Genomic DNA, 15,301 nt, shown 5'->3' with positions numbered 1-15,301 from the left:
AGACAGACAACGAGCTCAATACGGCAGTGTTTGGGAATCGTCAATCCATTCCTTCACTTTTCCTCCCAGAGACTTGCCACCGCTTGTACCAGCTTGAAGTCACTAGCCCTATCACCACTCCTTTCGTCTCGCCAAGACCCAACCTCGGACTATCATGTGTCATCTGGGGGTCTTGGTGTTATGTTTCTTCTCTGTGCATTGATTTTCGATCGCGAATCCCCATGTCCTAAATGTCTCGCGATCGGACATGTTTTCTTCCTTTCTCCGCCCTTCTGCCACCCAGCTTGATCCTTGATCACTCCCGCGGGACGCTGGCTTGGTCCAATCTACATGGAACCGCGAACAGCCCTTCGAGTCACTTGTCTGGGCACACAACATATCCGACTACATTGGACCATTAGTCCCTTGACCATTCTTATTATCCCCTTTTCTCTCCTCCCTACCGTTTACACAACTGATCTGTAAAGGCCACAAGTTCCATGTCATGAACCCAATGTCACAGCCCATAGAACGAGTATTCCCCATACGTCTATCCATTCTTGAAAGTTCCCCCTTTCTTCGAAACGTATCCGGTACGTAGGGTCCATCACACCATGTGTTTTCATCTCTTTCCATACAAGCAAGTTGGATGCTAACATGCCCAAGCAGACGCAGATAGTATACTTTCCGTCGTTCCTGTTACTCAGCAGCTTTCCAATCAACATCTATCTCCGCCATCGTCCGATGGATTTAGTTGTGAACCAGCACCTTCAGCAGTCGACCGGCAAGGCAGTTCAGCAGCTGCATCTTCTCATAATTCTACATGCCCATCGTCGTTCAACAAAGGCAATGGCGGAGATGACTCGCTACTCTCCGAAACCTTCGAGTATGCGATCCTGGCCGACGGATCTCATGGTGTCATCCAGAAAGCCCGCCGCGCATTTGCTACTTGCGATGAGGAACCGATTCACATACCTGGCGCTATTCAGTCTTACGGCATGCTTGTTGCATTGAAACTTGTCGATGAACGAGTTGCTGGACCTTCTAGATACCTCCCTAGAATCTGCAGCGAAAACAGCGGTTTCGTCTGCCATTACCAGCCGTCCGAGCTTCTTTCTCTCGACAGCTTCTACCAGGTTATGCCCATCTTTCAACGTCACTTGTTCGATGTCCATCTACGCCACATCCGTCAAGGATATGACAGCACCAAGAAAGAACAAGAGCCTGTCGTCTTTGCTTTCTCGTTTTCCGATCCAGATGGCCGATTGATTCCGTGTTGGTGTGCCGCGCACTATCTAGGGGGAGACACTAATCTGTTCATATGCGAATTCGAATTGCAAGGTGCGTAATAAGGGAGCAGGAATTCATCTCATAAGACGGACCCCTCTAATGAAAAGCCAGATTACTCGATGCATCCGTTGGCAACTCCAGCAATGTCTGATCCTGAGAACCCTATCGACACTCTCGGTAGCGACCACTTGGATTTTGCCACAGCCTGCAGTATACAATCCAAGGTCCAACCGGCATTCCCAAATCCAGAGCTCTTCTCTAAGGGCTTCGACCCAAGCACGTCCACAGTTGAGGTTATTGGCATGGCTACAAAGATACAAACGCAATTCTCCGAGGCAGCAACCGTGCCTGATCTCCTTGAGACCATTGTCTCGATAGTCAAGGAGGTCACCCGTTTCCACCGTGTGATGGTCTATCAGTTTGACCGGGATTATAACGGCACCGTCGTCGCTGAGCTCATGGATCCGAAAGTAAGCAATGATGTCTACAGGGGATTGCACTTTCCCGCAAGTGACATACCGCCGCAAGCCCGGAAGCTTTACATGATCAACAAGGTTCGCGTATTGTTTGATAGGAGCCAGAGGACCTCGAGGCTCATTGGCAGAGATGTCAGTGATATGGATGTTCCACTCGATCTAACTCATGCTTACTTGCGCGCAATGTCACCTGTGCATCTCAAGTATCTGTCCAATATGGGGGTACGGTCATCCATGTCCATGTCTCTCGAGTCTGACGGCAAGCTTTGGGGGCTCATCGTCTGCCACTCGTATGGACCGACTGCAACTCGAGTGCCTTTCTCGATCCGAGAGTTATCATTCTTTGTTAGATTGGCGGCATCTACGTGCCTCCAAAAGCTGCTTAACTCCGAAAGGCTGCAGGCGCATCGAATTATCGAAACACTAAGAGGGAGAGGCAGTCCTGACGAGTGTATTACTTCTTCGTCCCACGAGCTACTTAACCTCTTCGATTGCGACTATGGCTTTTTGGTCATCGAGGGAGAGGCAAGGACTATTGGGCGGCTATCTTCCTATATCGAAGCCATAACGCTTCTCAAATATCTTTTCTTCAGGGGATCGCGCACGATACTGTTTTCACACAACATCGGAGATGACTTTAAAGATCTCCATTTCCCCTCCGGGTTCAAGGCCATCGCAGGCGTCCTCTACATACCTCTGTCAAGCACCACAGATGAATGTGTGGTATTTTACCGCAAAAACCAGATCCGAGAAGTACATTGGGCAGGGAGGCCTTCGTTGGCGGGTAAGATAGGCAGATTGGAGCCTCGAAACAGCTTCAAGAAATGGACAGAGGTAGTGGACGGCACGAGCAAGGCCTGGTCAATAGAACACAGTACGATTTCACTTCTTCAACCGAGTTTCTGCCAATACCGCTAACACCAGCTCCAGCCAATTTAGCAGCAATGGCTCAGCTGCTTTACGGCAGCTTCATACAGGTTTGGAGAGAGAAGGAGACAGCCATCAATGATACCCGACTTAAGCGACTACTCTTGCACGATGCATCACATCAAGGTAGCAACAATGTATGCATATGTTTCAGATCGACCAGCTGACGCATTCTTTTTCCAGTACGAAATCCTTTGAACGCTGTCATAAACTGTCTTGAGATAGCCTTGGAAAAGCACCTGGACGATGGCACAAAGCAGGTTCTGACAACTTCATACACTGCATCAAAATCTCTGATCTATGTCATTGATGATCTTTTGAGCCTGACCGGTAGCATAACAGGATCCATCCCATTGCTGGACGAACCGTTCCATCTTGCGCATTGTTTAGAAGAGGCGCTGTGTCCCCTAAGGCGGCTTGGTCAAGAGAAGCGTACTGAACTTATCATGATCCCATCTAATGGGCCAACGAAGTATGTTCGTGGGGATCCAACAAGTCTACAACGCAGCTTATCCATTCTTGTCGCCAACGCAATCCAGCATACTACAGGCGGCCAAGTCGTTATCAAATGGCATGAGGCGGTTATGAACCCAGAGAACACCGTGATACACATCTCCATCACGGATACGGGGCCCGGTTTCTCGGAGCGTGAGCTGGACGATATGTTTCAGGAGTTTGAGCAGGTTCCCGATGAAGATTTCGACGAGGCAACTTCCAAAACGCATGCTGCCAGGGATAACGTGCTTCGCGTTGGCGTCGGATTGGTCTTCGTTGCTCGTTTTGTGAAGCAGCGGAATGGACAACTGAAAGTGAGGTCGACTAAGGGACGCGGATCGACCTTCACCCTCGAGATTCCATTTGGGGTATCATCCCACTGCTCATCGATAGCTTCACGTCGGGATGCCTCTCCGTTGCCGGTGCTGACAATGCCTGGACCTTTAACGTTCGGAGACGGCAGCAGCGTTCCATCCGACCGTACATTTGGGACCTCGAGAAACTCGAGGCCGTCTCCCCCAATTATACGCCCGGGCTCGAGCACCGCTGATACATCGCCAAGGGATTTTCAAACCCCGAGCCCTCATCATTACATCGTCATTGTGGCCGACGACAACATCATAAACGTGCAGATTTTGGAAAGACGTCTTACCAAGCTGGGCCATTGTGTTTTGGTCAGCCGCGATGGTCAAGAATGCTTCAACCTGTTTGCCTCGAATCGCTCGACTGTGGACTTTGTCCTCATGGACATAAACGTAAGTCTCTTTTCTGTACCCTTATTGCGACCAAGAACTCTGACTAACCCGCCCTGTGGCCAAAGATGCCAGTAGTAGACGGCTTCGCCTCCATCCGCATGATCCGAGATCACGAGTACAGCCACCCGACGCCGTCGCGCGTCGTGCAGTGTTGCGGGAGGACTCCCATCTTTGCGGTGTCGGGCATGCTTCGTCGCGGTCAAGAGCAGCAATGCAAAGAAGCTGGATTCGATGGCTGGATGCCTAAACCGGTGGACATGAAGCGGTTGGTTCGGTGTCTAGCTGGGGGACTGGATCCTGATGCGAGGAGGATGTGTGTGTATGATGAAAAGAGGTTTGAGCTTGGTGGGTGGTTTGATGCTGAGTAAGGGCTTGCTTATGGGAATAGTGTGCTGATGAAAGATGAAGGGCAAATGATGGTGTTTATGATCTTCGGAGTTGGCAGTGGGCATCTTTAGGGTCGTGGACAACGGTCGTCTTAGCGACATAGGTGCACCGATGCACAGATTCCAATCTCGAAGCAAGTAGGGATTTGGGGTTTGGCATGTCAAGCACTAACTATCCACAATTATAGATAAAAGGAACGAAGAAGCATTGGCTTGTTGATTGTCGTTCGGTTTGGGATCCAGAGCATGGCGGTGCGATGCGAAGAAAGCCAGGACGTACCCACAGCCTAGGAGTGTCCCGTAATAGGCGCTAAACTCATGCCAATCATAAACAACAATCACTCGGCGTGGTGGCAGAGTGGTCTAATGCGCAAGACTAGAAATCTTGTTCCTTCGGGAGCGTCTGTTCGAATCAGGCCCACGTCGCACGAATGACCATCTGATCATATTTTTTTTTTCATGGTTTTTGTTCCTGTTGATTCATCTGCTGTTCTTTTTCCCTTTTCCCTTTTCCTCTAGCATCTCTGTTTGGTATTTGGATATCATTTGTATTTCTTTTTCTTTTTACGATCTGTTCGCCTCCCTGGTACTCGTAGCAAATGCTGCCTGACGCTGCCTGACTCGTCGCTTCTAGTTTTTTCTTTTTTTTTTTCTTCTTCTATTCGTTCCTCTTTCTCTCTACATACATCATGACAGATTTCCATTTGATGCTCCACGGCGTAATCAGCCAGGAAGCTTCCCCCGGAGACGAGACAGTCGGCGGCATCGACATTTCCAGTATAGGTGTACGCAATGAAGGACTTCTTCTCCGTGGCATTGTGGAACGAGTGGTTAGAGTCGGATGGGAAAAAAAAAAAAAAAAAAAAAAAAAAAAGGAAAAACATGGACGCATTCATAACACCTACCTAGTTCCGGTCCTCCATTCAGTCACCGCGATCCGTCGTATGTTGTTGGAGAAATCAATCAATTCAATTCTCCAATCTCTACCTACTCATCATCATCTCACCGCCGGGATGGACGGATCTGGGCGTTGGATGGCTAGGTACCTATTCATTCAATTCAATTCAATTGCTAATTACTGCTTTTCATGTCCTATTAAAGTGCACAAGTGAGTCTGCATGCATGCAGTACATATCGCGAGACTGTAAGACATTATGATCGTTACTACACAAGCGTTGCAACGTGAGTTGACAGCCTGACACTTGAACGTTTCCCCTGCCGCCCTTGCAAATGCTCCTAGGAACCTTCGATATATACTCGGATCCCACCCATATATACCTCGAGCATGGTTTGTTTACATGGTTGTTGATGACCTAATATAGTGAAAAGTCCGAGTTACAGTTATATATGATAAACCGAGATGGTGGTGTAAGCACATATTACACTATAAAATCTCTCAGTGTCACCGGATCATCTGCAGACTGCAAAAGATCAATCTCCATTTGGATGATATTTCCGTGTTTTGCCGTGTTTTGCCGTGAAATGAAGAGTAAGGAAGGAAGGAAGGAAGGAAGGAAGGAAGGAAGGAAGGAAGGAAGGAAGGGATTCTTTAATAATCACGCGGCAAGAGAGTAAGTCACCATCATACGCATTAGAAGCCTTGTGTGAGTAATGGAACATAACATAAAGTCGCGGTCGTGGCGAAGTAAAGACTGGCATTCAATGCTTGGTTGGGATTTGAAAGTGAAGAAAAAAAAAACAAGTACGGCCGGTTACTTGAACAAACTCATGGCAACAAAGCGTTATCTTGACATTGCACGTGAATGTGAATGTGAATATCCAAAAAAAAAGTAGTGTTAGTTGTGCGTAAATGACAAAGAGGTATCATGGCTAGGTAAGTACGTGTGAGATATATAAAATATATGTTGGGTGCAAAAACGCATCCAAACGAGCAAACTTCCACCCGTCATTTTTCTTCATCCATCTATCCATCTCTGCGTATCTAGCAGTGAGGAAAAAAGAGTGTGTGATGTGAAACCCAAAAACTCCAAAGCGCCAGCGACCGTTTTCCCCTCCTTCCTCTTTCTTCATGTTCATCGTCTTCTTCTTCTTCAATGATGGCGAGCCTGGTCAACAACACGCCAGTAGATATGGCCAATGTTATCTGCACCAGACGTCCGACGGAGAAGTCTGATTCCAGCTCCGCCCGCCATTCCACGATGACGACGACGTCTCATCCCCACTTCCCTTAGATGCCAAAGAAGTCGAGTTCTGCTGCAGTCCATCATGGTCCAATAAAGCCTTCTAAGCCTCCATAACAGCCACATACTCCACCTCCATCATATTCCCATAACCATCCGCCGTGTTCGCATCCGGCTGGCCCGGCCAATCACCCCCAACCGCCAAGTTCAAAATGATAAACAGCGGACTCCGCGCCAGTGTCGCCCACACACCCTCATCATTGATCTCCGCGCCCGTCAGGGTTCCAAACACCTGGCCGTCCAACATCCAACTGATCTTCTCCGCCCGCCAATCGCCGCCGGGATTGCTGCGATCAATCGACAAGCTCCACGTGTGCCATCCGTAATCCAGCAGCAGCGCGGTATGCGGGATGCCCACGGGCTCGTTGCATGGCCCACCCAGGGCTACGTCGCCGCCGCAGTGGACGGTGCCGTAGCCCGTCATCAGACCGTTGACGGTCTCCATGATGTCGAGCTCGCCGCAGTGCGGCCACGGGGTGCCGTGGTGGATGGCGTCGCCGAGCATCCAGAAGGCAGGCCAGAGACCACGCTTTTGGAAGATGGAGGCGTCGCCGAAGCGGATGGCGGCTTCGACGAGGGTGGTGCGGTTGGGCGACGGGGTGAAGGTGGCTTGGGATTCGAGACGGCCTGAAGTCCATTTGCCGGAGGCGTCCTTGCGGGGCACGAATTGGACGGTGTTTCCGCCGGAGAGTTGGACGTTCTGGTTGGAGGTGGTGTAGGCTTGGAGTTCGTTGTTGGTGTTGGTGCTGTGGGAGGGTATTTGTTAGTTTCTGATGGACAAGAGTAAGGATGGGGAGGAAAGAGGCTTACTCAAGGGCGTAGTTCCACTTGGAGCGGCTTGGGGTAGCGCCGGCATCACCCGTGAACTCGTCGGACCAGATGACTTTGTAGCCTGGGTAGGCGGGAACGGCACCAGCCGAGGCGAGGGAAAGGAAGGTGAAGAGGGAGGCGGTGACGGTGGCAGCTGAGAAATGCATTTTGAGTGATGTTATGTAGTTGTCGTTCTTCAAGATATGGTTCGTTATGGTGTTTCAAAAGCTGGTGATGACCAGAATGTATAATGGAGTGGTTCGATGTCGTGAAGGAGTCGTAGTAGTTAAAAGTGAAAAAGATCCGATTCGATAGACTTGCTATGAAGGAGTGTCGAAAGTATCGTGATGTTGTATTTTATATCGTACAACAACGTCAAGCAGTGTAGAGAAGGTAATGGCTCACTAGGAACACTGTTGAAAGGAATGTATAATAGCAAGTTCGAAAAGGAAACAAATACCAGACCAGGCAGGTTAGAGAGAGTGGAAAAGTCCCAAAAGGGGAATGCGTAAGAAGAGAACGGCAACGAAATATCTTGAGGATGATGAGAGAGCAAGGCACAGCCAGCGGACGGGAAGGCATGAAGAGATATATAGATTCTGCAGACTGTATCGAGTTGGCCACCCCCTGGGATACTACATACATACCCTGGCGATACCTCTACATGGGGAGGGACCAGAATAGGAATCCATTGGTGACTACAATAGGATATGGTTGGTACCTGACCTGGCCCGGATGGGATGGCAGATAGCGGAGCATGAATGAATGGTGGCAGTGGGTGACAACAATAGGGTCGTCCTTAAGCGAGGAGCGAGACTCAGCCATTGATTGGGGAGAGTAACAAGGATGAAACACCAAGCAACAAGGTAGCATTGGCGCAACAGGGCGCCCATGTCCAGTCGATGGCTTGGAACTGGTGGTGGTGTTTGAGAAGTCTAGAATCTTTCCGGGGCTCGCGTGGATGTGCGATGTGCCGGGCAGTCAGGGGAGGGGGGATCATTGAGGGGTGCGGATCAAACCTGGTGTTGAGGTGGACTTCTTTTTTTTCTGGTGAGTGGAGAAGTATGGGAATCCGCTCTCGCGGCAAAAGCTGGTGTGTGATGGTCTTCTCGGCAGTCACCGGTTTGCTGGTGTTGAACTAAAACAAGCGCGAGCCAAGGAGCACGTCGCCGGGGGTTAGAATAGTGTTGCTACGCCATGTGTGGCGGCGGCGGCAACACAAGCGCCAAGGTGTGTATTCGACCGATTCACCATGGTCTTGACGCTCACTAGGTAGGTGAGCTAACTCTAACCGCGGTGACTACGGTGAGCGCTTCATGGTGTTTTCGTTTGTTGTCATCCGTCAGGTGTTGACCTTTCTACACGTGTAGTTGCATGTGAAGAGGCAACCTACAAGTCAAGGAGGAAAAAAAAGCCAGTGCTGCGGATGGAGCGGTTGGTAGGCTCAAGGGACGCCCCACTCACCCACTAACACTCAGCAGCGCACGGACATCTGAAAATGCATCACTGAAGCTTTCCAACCAATGAAGCCCCGCCGGAGCTCCATTCCACAATCGCCCGGTACCTGCCAAGCCTCCCACCCACCACCTCACGCCATCTGAAACAGCCTAGAGCAACTCTACACTACACTAGCTTTTCTGTTTGGAGAACCAGGAATCACTGGTCACTGGGGATTTATGCGTCCTTTTTCTTTCTTTGTTGATTGCTTCTTCCATCTTCCAGTCGTTGATATGTCAAGGCACGAATGCATCATCATCACGACAGCAACCCAACGAAGCTCGGCATCAACGGTAGTGGCAGTTGACAGCCTCTCTCTCGCCTTGCACAACACCGGCATTGCATCACAGCAGTCTCTTGAGCCCCGCCTCTTGGAACGACACCACACCTCACAGCCAGCCTAGCCAGCCCAAACCATCGGTTCATCCCCAACGATATCGCGGAAGTGATGGGTGGTGACAAACAAGGATGAACGCTGTTGCTATCACATCTTTTCAACGCCGTTGTGGAACCAATCCACAGCCCCGGATGCCTTCCGCGGTCGAAGAGCAATAACAAGCACAAGATGGTTTACTAACAGTGTAGTTTCATCAATACTCCTCCAGCATACAAGATACATATTGCTGTCCTTGGCTTGTTCACATCCGCCATCCAATTATCCCTGCTGAGTATCCAGGCTAGAAACCTCATCACTTGTCGCGGTTTTTTATATCTCATAAGTTTTATTCAAACCAACCCAGACTCACATAGCCACGGTAGATCACCACCCATCCAGATCCTTGGGTCATGGCGGGGAACCATAACTAAAATTTACACCTTGAACCAACATTCACATTCCTATCCCACTGCACCAAGGAAGGATACTCCAACCACGTTCATCATTTCGCCTACATCCAAATCCGATCAATCTCAAGACACAACCTGTCCGTTTCCGATCAATATCCGATGGAACCTTTCCATCTCACGAGCAGCGACTAGCAATGATCACTCTTCCCATTCCCACCATCCACACACCCATTACCACAAAAGGCCTGGAAGGTAATCTCGCCATTCGGTCCTCCAGTACAATAGAACAAGCCATTGTGAATGTGCGCATCATTGGTCGACTGCCCACTAGCCTTCAGGGCCCCCTCGATTTGGTCGTAATAGTTGCCTTTGCTCCAACTGTCAGCTCAGCTTTGTATACATATGTATGGCCATATGACCAGTTGGTCGTGCTATCAAGTTAGGTTCCATGGATGAGAGGGCATGTATAGCAAGCAGATTCTCTTGGACGCTTAAAACATGTACAGTCGGGTAAACAGGACATACCTTTACGCAAAAGGGTTGTTCCGCAGTAAAACAGACGAGGCTTGCAGTTGTCTGCGCTCACGAGGGCACTGAAACTGGCGATCATGCCGAAGAGGACTGCGCGAGAGATGGCGACCATGGTGGCTGTTGTAGGTATATAAGAGACTTTGATGTGCGGTTTGCCAAGTAGTGAGTGATTGTGGAAGATGTACAAGTTGTGATGATGCCGGTGTTCGTCGTACTCAAGGTTAGGATTCGACATCTCTTATATACTCCTCAAGAAAGGAGGCATTGGCAGCTCACTTAACTTCTCCGCGGCATTGAGACAAGTAGTATAGGATCTCGGTTAAGCATATTCGTATTCATGTTCACGATCCTTCGGTCAAACGGATATTGGATGCTTCCATTTCCAGTCATCTCACCGCCGGGATCTGGTTATACTCGAGGTTGACTGTAAGCTTACATTGCAGGTATGTAACCTTCCATTTACAGTCTCTCATCGTAACACAAAGGGTTTCCCATCATGATGATGCTGAATGGGGCAAAGTTCAATCTCATCTCACGTTCCACCTTCCAATCCTGCTGTACCACAGAACCAGCAATTGACATCCCCATTCTCTCCCATTCCGTCAATCTTCCAGGCTCAAGCCAGCACTCAGCCCAGTCTCGATACGTCCAGTCGCCACGCATTCACGACATGTTGTGTGACTTTTTGATCGAACCACACAAAATGTTTGAGATCATTGAGAAGAGCACCAAATCTATTCATTTGCAAGTACTTTGTAAAGAAACAATAGATACAAAGTGCCGTTGTGTCACGCAGATCGCGCAAAGTTGCCCGGCTGGGCTGCCAGAAAATCTTGAGCATAGGGGTAGTCGCGGAATTGCTCAAAGAATCTCGGAAACGCCCCTAATTCCACGCCTCGAGCCGGACCCAATTCAAAGATCCATATTGCCCCGACCCCAGTTGAGTCTGATGCTTCGTGAAGAACACCAACTCACGGGGTCGGGCAAGAACCCCACATTTTTCGCACGCCATTACCTTAAGCTCTTCAAAGCTCTCGGGTCTGGGAATTTTGAAGATTCTGGTATCACGATACGGCCTATGAAGCCGTACCGAGATAAACCCCGTATATTCCCATTGAGATGGCGTCCGGCGGCTGGCTGCGGAACTCCCATAACTCCCGAGGGCGTACAGCGGAAGGCCGTGGGTATTTGCGTTGTCCGACATCTTTAGGGGCAGATAATCGTCAGGTCGTGGAGGTTGACCCGATGATGACCGACAACAATACATCACAAAAAAGCATCGCTAGAACTGTTCTGTACCCAGAACACCACTCATCCCGTCGTCATCCCTCATAGACCTAGTCCCAACCATACCGATATCCCAGAAATATAATCCCTGGCAGAGGTACAGGACTTGATATACTCCACCCTCTTTGCATGGTCGAGAATCTGTCGGCTAGATGAACGACTGGGTGAAGTGGGTAGACCAGAGACGTTGGGGGAGAAGAAGTCCTGAGTCCAGCACCAAAGTAGATACCAAAAGCCTCTGCCGTCCCCCACCCTTGAATCCAAGGCAGAGACCAACGACAACTTCATCTCCTCCTCGTCCTCGTCCATCGGCACATCAAACCAATTTCCGTACCGAGGCATGCACGGCGCGCACATTCCGCCTCCCCTGGGATGATGCGCCGCCATCGCTTCCCGAAAAAAGTGGCGTTTGGAATGCTGCTGCTGAACTTCCCAACAACCGTTATGGTGACACGATCCGAGAGACCGTGCTTGTCCATCTGCTGGGCAAGGCGCTTGACCTCATCCGTCTACTCGCTCTTGGTAGCGGGCTTATCCTGAACGACGGGCTTGCCGAAAGTATCAAGCTCGCGTCGTCGTTGATGGCGGGGAAGGCAGGGTCGGTCGGTTCTGTGCCTGGGCCTGGGTTGTCGATACCGACATCAACATCGCCATAAACACCAATAGGTCGATGGGATTGTTGTCAGGGACCACAGGGGCCACAGGGGCGGGCACAGAGGCCGGCTCGGGGGCAGAGAAAGCAGGAGGAGGTGTTGGGGCAAGAGTTGGGGTACGAGCAAGGGGACCCGGAGTGTTGATGTGAGCCGGCACGGGAACAGGATCGATGGGCAGGAACAAACCCAAGGAGACGGGCCGGACTCGGATCAAGCGACGGAGTCGGGGACAGGTGGCGAGAGGAGACCTGAGCCGCAAGTGGGTAGTGGAGAACCCTTTTTGTTCCCATCTTTGTCGTCCTGAGTCGGAGGATGAGTCGGGAGGCGGTGGGTGACGAGGGTCGCGAGTCGAGGATTTCGGGATCCTCTGCTGGAAAGACTTGACGCGTTCAGCAAGCAGCCTTGTAAGTCGATGTGCTACCTCTAGGCTTTGGCATCTCGACATGTTCTCGGAGCCTGAGGTTTTCGACCATGGCGTTCATCCTGCGCCTTCGCTCAGGTGATGGCATGTCCTTCTTTATTATGATGGTCAGCTCTGATCCAGCCACATTACACTCCATTGACCACACCAGCACACAAAAAAAATATCGGCATGGACCGAAGGGGAGGACGACAGCAACAAAGATATTGGAGAGGATGACGGAAGACGATGGTCGGCCGTGTTAAGTGGGTGATGGACGATAATAATGGGCAATGATATAAATGATGATGATGGATGATGACAAGCTGGATCATGACAAAATGGACAAATAGGGAGAGCCACAAGGAACAAAAAGACAACGAAGGAAACGAATGAGTTCTGTTGCCGATGCTGGCGCTGCCAAAGCGGCCGTCATGAAACTGGCAGTTGCAATAGACTCAAATAAACGGGACATACCTTCTCGAGATGGACCTGCAATTCCCGTCTCGACTTGGAGTTTGCTGAGTTCAGACTTTGGGATTGGACCTGACTTTGACGCTTTGTGTTGTATTTTGTTCGCCTTTCGGACGTGCTCGCTCTTGGTTGGAATTTCGACCTCGCTGGCAGCAGGTTTGTCGCCAAAGGCCGAACTTCATCTAATCGAAAGGATAAAGTCAGGGGCCGTGGCTTGGATTGATGTTGACGATGCAAAAGCAGCAGTCTTCAAAAGGGCAGCTGGAATAGAAATCAAATAGACGGAACATACCTTCTCCAAAAAGCGCCTCCTTGTCGTACTTCTTCCCCTGAGATCTCTCCAGTCTCCGAGACTTTCGGGGCCTAAGAGGAGCTTGCTCTCCTGCCATTCGCTTGTGATGATCTGAAGGTCTGAAATCATCTTCGTCCCGATGGACGACTCTCTTAGCCGGTGCCGACCGACCCTCGGGCTTGGGACGGGAATGAGCCATTTTGGATCATTCGGGTTTGAATGAGGCCGGGGACGTCCCAGTGTTGTTGGTGTTGGAAGATTGCTGACACATGGCTTGTGTAAAGATGGTGTGTAAGATAAAAGTAGGTAGCTTTGGATCTTGAAGAGATGGTAGTAAGTGCTGATTCAGGATAAGATGATGATGGTGATGATGATGGGAAGAAGAAGAAAAGAGAGTGAGGATTAGGGGCAGAGAGATGGATTATATAGAAAATGGATTGTGTTTTGGCACAGGCTAGCTATGACTGATCGGAACATGCGAAGCTCACGAAATGACGAGCATATCTATTGCTCCTTACAGGATTCGAAATGTGCAGCAGTCGGTGCCTCCTGTTGCTGTGTATCATTTCTTTTCCATTATACTTTCCGTCTGCGGCACTCTAAGGAGATTACTCGTAACAGCACGCTGCTCTTCCCTGGTTTAGACCATGGCATGCCTTCCATGTTATTCAGGTAGTAGATCATGCCAGAAGCTGCTTCCTGCCAGTGCTTCTGACAAATGTGTTCGAGGCGCATCTTTGGAAGGCGGGCTGATCATCAGATACTCATGTTTGATGCGAGGCTGCTTGCCCCTGGTTGTAAGTCAGTGGGCGAGCCCCGAAGATACCGAAGTCCGATCCGGCGGGTTTTCCGTTATGAGGCAGTAGGTGAGCATCAGAGCGGTGGTGAGCTGCCTTGCTAGATGCATGGAGGGGGATCGAACGTAAAGAACGACGGCATGAGGGAGACTGATGATCATGCCCGCGGAGATAGTGGAGGCGCGACGGGCAGGATCATTGGCAACAACGCCCAAATCGAGGCCGACGGACGTACGATGGGCAGCAAGCATTGTTGTGACTACCGGAGAACAACGCGCAACTCGGCAACGAGCCATCGCCGGTCGGCAGCGTCACGTCTCTGGCTGGTCGAGCTCCATGAAGTTCCCTTTCCTACTATTTCTAGAGCTCACCCCCACACCTGCCACACTCGGGACCTTCACCCGCAGGGGACCTATCACATAGTCCAAGACCCCTGAGGGACGAAGTAGGATAGTGAGGGTCTCTGTTACCTAGAGCTAGCGGCCGAGACTTGACAGCCCGGCGATCCGTCGAGCGTAACCCCAAGCCATACCTGGCGATCGATGGAAAAGGCAGGAAGGAGGAGGCGGGGCCGCATCTCATGTCGGGCGGTAGGCAGCGGACATACCGTACATGGCGTGATGGTGTCTTCGAGAGTCGATCCATAAGCGAGAAAGAACTCCTGGCCCTGAAGAGCATCGCGAAAGACCCCAATGTTGCGCAGAGGAAGAGGACGCGGGTGTCGAGATACGACACCGCAAGCGGGCACTTTCCTGACAGTGTCCCGTGTTGCAGTCTTGCACTGGCAAAACATACAATCGGGAAGTCACAGCCACACAAGGCCGCTCTTTCTTCATCGGAGATTACCAGAGGCGGCACGAAGGTGGCAAACCGGAACGAGCACCTGAACAAACTGGAGCCCAATACCGCACCAATACTTACACCAGCACCACTGCAGTGTCAACACCTCTGACCGTGCAAGATGAAAGAAACGATTTGGCCCCTCGAAAGCTTTATATCAGGACCACCAGCACCGTACCCCATACCATGACGATGCCTGACCACAGCAACAGCAACGAGCACCCTCGACGCTGATTCCCCGGCCCCATGCCAGTCATTGGGCCAAGAAGTCCAACAGTGTCGAGGATCCGGACTTTCTTGCTTCTGGACTGGTTTTGAGGCTGCTCTGATCGAGTACGGTAAAACGATTGGTGTTACTAAGAATATGCATATAACCCCGTGATAGACGAATAACTCGTCACTTTGGTAAATCTGCTTCAGAAAGC

The 15,301-nt window shown here is 50.6% G+C and overlaps 5 protein-coding genes across 5 annotated transcripts; 1 reads left to right on the top strand and 4 right to left on the bottom strand.

Annotated features, from left to right (window-relative positions):
• Positions 1 to 484: 484 nt before the first annotated feature.
• On the top strand, positions 485 to 4,290 carry NEUTE1DRAFT_46279 (phytochrome-2; the record flags this gene model as incomplete). The annotated part of the gene is made up of 6 exons (XM_009854419.1): positions 485 to 572; positions 646 to 1,320; positions 1,381 to 2,619; positions 2,676 to 2,798; positions 2,856 to 3,922; positions 3,988 to 4,290. 6 exons carry the CDS (start codon positions 485 to 487, stop codon positions 4,288 to 4,290), a joined length of 3,495 nt encoding a protein of 1,164 aa, XP_009852721.1.
• A 1,798-nt stretch (positions 4,291 to 6,088) lies between these two features.
• Positions 6,089 to 7,855, bottom strand: NEUTE1DRAFT_117956 (uncharacterized protein; the record flags this gene model as incomplete). Its single annotated transcript, XM_009855372.1, has 2 exons — positions 6,089 to 7,255; positions 7,320 to 7,855. 2 exons carry the CDS (start codon positions 7,484 to 7,486, stop codon positions 6,553 to 6,555), a joined length of 870 nt encoding a protein of 289 aa, XP_009853674.1.
• Positions 7,856 to 9,414: 1,559 nt separating this feature from the next.
• NEUTE1DRAFT_117955 (uncharacterized protein) lies at positions 9,415 to 10,344 on the bottom strand (the record flags this gene model as incomplete). Its single annotated transcript, XM_009855371.1, has 2 exons — positions 9,415 to 9,969; positions 10,128 to 10,344. The coding sequence occupies 2 exons, from the start codon at positions 10,243 to 10,245 to the stop codon at positions 9,791 to 9,793; spliced, it is 297 nt and encodes a 98-aa protein (XP_009853673.1).
• A 1,627-nt stretch (positions 10,345 to 11,971) lies between these two features.
• NEUTE1DRAFT_148302 (uncharacterized protein) lies at positions 11,972 to 13,438 on the bottom strand (the record flags this gene model as incomplete). Its single annotated transcript, XM_009855370.1, has 3 exons — positions 11,972 to 12,452; positions 12,951 to 13,129; positions 13,240 to 13,438. 3 exons carry the CDS (start codon positions 13,436 to 13,438, stop codon positions 11,982 to 11,984), a joined length of 849 nt encoding a protein of 282 aa, XP_009853672.1.
• A 565-nt stretch (positions 13,439 to 14,003) lies between these two features.
• NEUTE1DRAFT_140131 (uncharacterized protein) lies at positions 14,004 to 14,287 on the bottom strand (the record flags this gene model as incomplete). Its single annotated transcript, XM_009855369.1, has 2 exons — positions 14,004 to 14,030; positions 14,066 to 14,287. The coding sequence occupies 2 exons, from the start codon at positions 14,285 to 14,287 to the stop codon at positions 14,004 to 14,006; spliced, it is 249 nt and encodes an 82-aa protein (XP_009853671.1).
• Positions 14,288 to 15,301: the final 1,014 nt, after the last annotated feature.

Source organism: Neurospora tetrasperma (genome assembly GCF_000213175.1).
Source record: "Neurospora tetrasperma FGSC 2508 unplaced genomic scaffold NEUTE1scaffold_5, whole genome shotgun sequence".
Lineage (NCBI taxonomy): Eukaryota > Fungi > Ascomycota > Sordariomycetes > Sordariales > Sordariaceae > Neurospora > Neurospora tetrasperma.
This window is presented reverse-complemented; position numbering and strand designations above follow the sequence as displayed.